At 37.9% G+C, this 4,055-nt stretch overlaps 1 protein-coding gene across 1 annotated transcript; it reads left to right on the forward strand.

The window, feature by feature from the left end:
- The first annotated feature begins 341 nt into the window (after positions 1–341).
- LOC141606328 (transcription factor bHLH148-like) lies at positions 342–1,757 on the forward strand. Its single transcript, XM_074425412.1, has 2 exons — positions 342–642; positions 886–1,757. The coding sequence occupies exon 2, from the start codon at positions 955–957 to the stop codon at positions 1,642–1,644; it is 690 nt and encodes a 229-aa protein (XP_074281513.1). The 5' UTR covers positions 342–642; positions 886–954; the 3' UTR covers positions 1,645–1,757.
- The last annotated feature ends 2,298 nt before the right edge of the window (positions 1,758–4,055 follow it).

The raw sequence follows: 4,055 nt of genomic DNA on the forward strand, positions 1-4,055 counted from the left end.
TAGTAAATTTGGTGTAGCAAATCACAAAATTCTAATCGAGTTTTTCGCCTTTGGTGTAGCGGTTGCGACACCGAAGACCTTAGTGGCCTCGCCCCTGCACCCAGGTTGAAATAAGTCGAGTTATCTCAGATTTGTGTTAGATTTAACTAACCACATATTTGTCGTGTCAAATTCATGTTGAGTCAGTGTCAGAAAGAATCATTATCAAGTGTGCTGAGTCAAATTTAAATCTAATAGGTATCATAAATAACATCTACCATCCGATATTTTAACCCGATCCGATACCCAGCCCGATAAACTCGGTTATCAAATTTATCATCATCCATTTCCCCTTTCCTCGCACATGCATATTGCATCCATCCACTCACCTTTCATTCATTCCCCCATCCCATTCCCACGCCTCCTCACACTTTCACAACCAAAAAAGATAAAAAGAAAAGCACCTCACGGCACACTCTACCCTCCTCCTATTCCTCTTATTCCTTCCTCGCTCTAACCAACTTCCTCACATCACTCCTCATCTTCATTCATTCTTTCTCCCTTCTTCACCTCTCTTAAAACCACCTCCTCTCCATTATAGAGACGGTTTCTTATTAAGTTATTCCTATTTCCTCTTTCTCGCCTTGCTCTCCATTCAATCAGGTAATCTTTACTCCCTCCGTTACAATAGTTTATTTACCTTTGATTAAAAAAGTGCTTACGAAGAATATAGAAAGTAAACAGATGAATGAGACGGAATCAACTGAGATATATTCATTCGTGACGGATTTATGAGTTGTTCAATCAAGTTCACCTCACAATTCGGAAAAAATTATTCGAGGAATATCCTCAATTATCTTTACAGGAATCTAATCATCAATTTTTTTCCGTCCTTTTTTGCTGCAGATTTGATCATCATCCGTCAGAAAAAAAGACTGACAAATTCTTCTTTTTAGAATTTTTCTTCTCTAATTAATGGAACCTTCGAGAACGCCACCGAATCCCGAACCAAGCACATCGTCACCGTCATCGTCAACGAGAGAAATTAGGTTAAGAAAAACGCATACAACAACTCAATCATCAACCAATAACTCGATATGGAAATCGGAAAAAACGCAACAAATTTTCTCATCGAAGCTCTTATCCGCGTTACGACAAGTCGACGTAACGCCGCGGTCGCCTTCAGCGCCGCGGCGTAGCCGCGCTGTAAGAGAAGCAGCGGATAAGGCGTTAGCGGTAGCGGCCAAAGGCCGAACGCGGTGGAGTCAGGCGATACTGACGAATAAGATTAAAGTCAAATATTTGAATCAAAAGCATAAACGACAGAAGGTCAGCATTACCGGTCCTAACCGGTTACCTTCGGTGTCGAATACTTCAGCGACGAGGATATTGAGTTTGAAGGGGAAAGGAAAGGAGGAGTTACCGGGAGTTGAGAGGAAGGTGAAGACGTTAGGGAGATTGGTTCCCGGTTGTCGAAAAGAGACGCTTCCGGTTATTCTTGAAGAAGCTACGGATTATATTCCTGCTCTTGAGATGCAAATTAGGGCTATGCGGGATTTACTTTCGCGGTTGAGCGCGGTTTCTAATTCTGCTGGTAATGGTGACGGAGTTTCTGGTGGTTCTAGTTCCAGTCCTCCGCCACCAAATAATGAGACGGTTTTATGATAAGATTAATAAAGTTGGGGAATGTTAATGTCATGTGTGTATGAATGATGGTGGAAAATATTTGATTGATGTAAGGTTAGTGGATTCATTGTTTTTTTTCCCCCTTTTCTTCATTTTAATGTTGCCTACTTTTTTTTTCTTTTTTTTTTTTTTTTTTTTTGTCAAATTATCTTCCATCTCCTTGTGAATAAATTACATCTATGGAATACTTCATATCGAAAATATTTTAGCTTAGTCGTTAAGATTGAGATATATCGGATAATATCTTGTAGCTTAGTGATTAAGATTGATGTATAGTCGAGAGTTAAAAAAATCGTGATTTTGGGTTTAATTAAGTTTAGTTCCTAAGTTACTATTGGGGAGAAGATTTGCAAAAACACAAAATCTCATTGAAGACGGACGATATCCGTCACAAGCTTGTGACGGATACCATTTTCTCTCACAAAATGCCCATTGAGAGGTGAGTGAGAAGAAGCATGGGGTGCCCCACCTTCCCTCTTCCTTTTTGTGAGAAACAGCAGAGCAACATGACGGATTAACCCGTCACAAGCAAGACTAGTTGTTGCAAAAAAGAAAACATTCTTGGAACAAGGAATTGCTGTTATTATTGTCTGTATACAGTAGTATACTGGTTTCTGTTATGGCTTAGGTTTACTATACAAAAATGAGATTTGAATGCTAACTGAGATTGACAGTCAATCAGTCAAATTGATCATATTTATGTTATTGAGATTTGAGGTTAGGCCCTTACCCATTTACTTTGATTTATTTCTCCGTTTCACGGTAATGTTCATGTCCGCCTTTATAAAGTCAAAGTTCGATAATGAATAAGCTGAAAATATTTGCATTTGTTACGAAGAAGTCTTTACAAAATTATATTTTCAACTTAATACAGTAATTTGATGGAGCTACTGAATCGTTGAGAATATTGTTGTTGTTGAATAAATCGTGCTTACACGAGACATACACATAACTGTCTTTGTAAATTATTTACGTATTCTATTTCCGTAGACCCCGATTAATGCTTTACATAATTAGGGAGAGGGGCGTTGAGTACTTGAATGAGTATTGTACTTCCAAACTCCATATATGTATATAGTTACAGAAGAGGCGATTTAGGATTAAATGTAAATCTATTTGCGGGAAAAAAAGGGTAATTTTGTAGCAGAAAAAATTTATGAGGAGATTGTAGATAGACTAAAGAAGTAGGAAAGTAGACAGACATGTGAGATTTAGTAAGAGTGCAGAGTATAGTATGGTGCAGAATCATTGATTCATTTTTGATCAGTGATAGTAGAATCCCTATGAATCCAAAGGCCAATTTAGAGGAAAAAGGCGCCAAAACGCACATGGGGAATACTTTTAGCTCTGTGTCTTTTGGCACTTGTCTTGGGACTAGGGACGTCTCTTTGTCCATTTCCCTCTTTGTTGAGTTACACCCATTTTTGCCTATTTTAAGGCTACCCTGAGCACCAATCAACCAATTCTTGTGTTAGCCGACTTTACCGATGGCTAGTACAGGTAGTCGATTTTGTTGAAACGGTCGCTATTAACATCAACTCATATTAATATGATGTTGTCGGGTTACAGAAAGCTTGCAAAGCTTGCACTGAACTCTTGTTTTAGTCGACTTTACCGATGCACTAGAGATATTAGGGATTGTAGGCATAATCGTTAATTTGAGATAACGGCTATCATTGATATGATATTGTCTGTTTAGGCAAGCTCACACGAATTTGTTTTTGAACTTATTTACAAAAGACCTCATCTCTTTGGTCGATGTGTAACATTTGGATATACCCGAATAGTTTACAATTACTAACAATAAATTCTATGTAAGCTTATGGCGGTAAATGCCTAAATAGTGGAGTATAAGGGAACCTCTAATAACTATTCTTGTTATTCAGGGATTCTGTTTACATTTTTAATATTATGACTAAAAATGTGAAAAGTAAAATGGGAATTAGTCTATTGGACTTACATCACATTGGTACCGTGCACATCTTCCCCTGATGAAAAAAAGAAAACATACATACATAAAAATAGCACCAAGCCACAAAATCTAGAATTAGGCGGTGGCTAGTCGCCTAGTCGAGGTAGTTGTCACCGATGAATAATAAAAATCTTAATACTTTTAATTGAAATTATTGACCTTATTTCTAGTTCATCCCCGTGAAAATTTCTCGCTTCTCCTAACGCTAAATGAATCCGTCACTAAAAGTCGGCTTCCATGGAAAAGGTGGTTCTCAGGGTGGCAATAAAAACAGCCATGAGAAAACAACAAAAGTGGAGGAAGACATAGAAATAGGCTTTTATAGTTGAAAATGACAAGAGAAAAAACAAAAGGGGAGAGTGGTAGACACAGGGAGTGACAGTAGTAGAAGACACTAGATAAGGCATTACTAGTAAAT

The sequence above is a fragment of the Silene latifolia genome, chromosome 10 (genome assembly GCF_048544455.1).
Source record: "Silene latifolia isolate original U9 population chromosome 10, ASM4854445v1, whole genome shotgun sequence".
NCBI classification, from domain to species: Eukaryota; Viridiplantae; Streptophyta; class Magnoliopsida; order Caryophyllales; family Caryophyllaceae; genus Silene; species Silene latifolia.

Coding starts and splice junctions, on each gene's coding strand:
- LOC141606328 (XM_074425412.1), top strand. CDS start 955: ATGGAACCTTCGAGAACGCCACCGAATCCCGAACCAAGCACATCGTCA.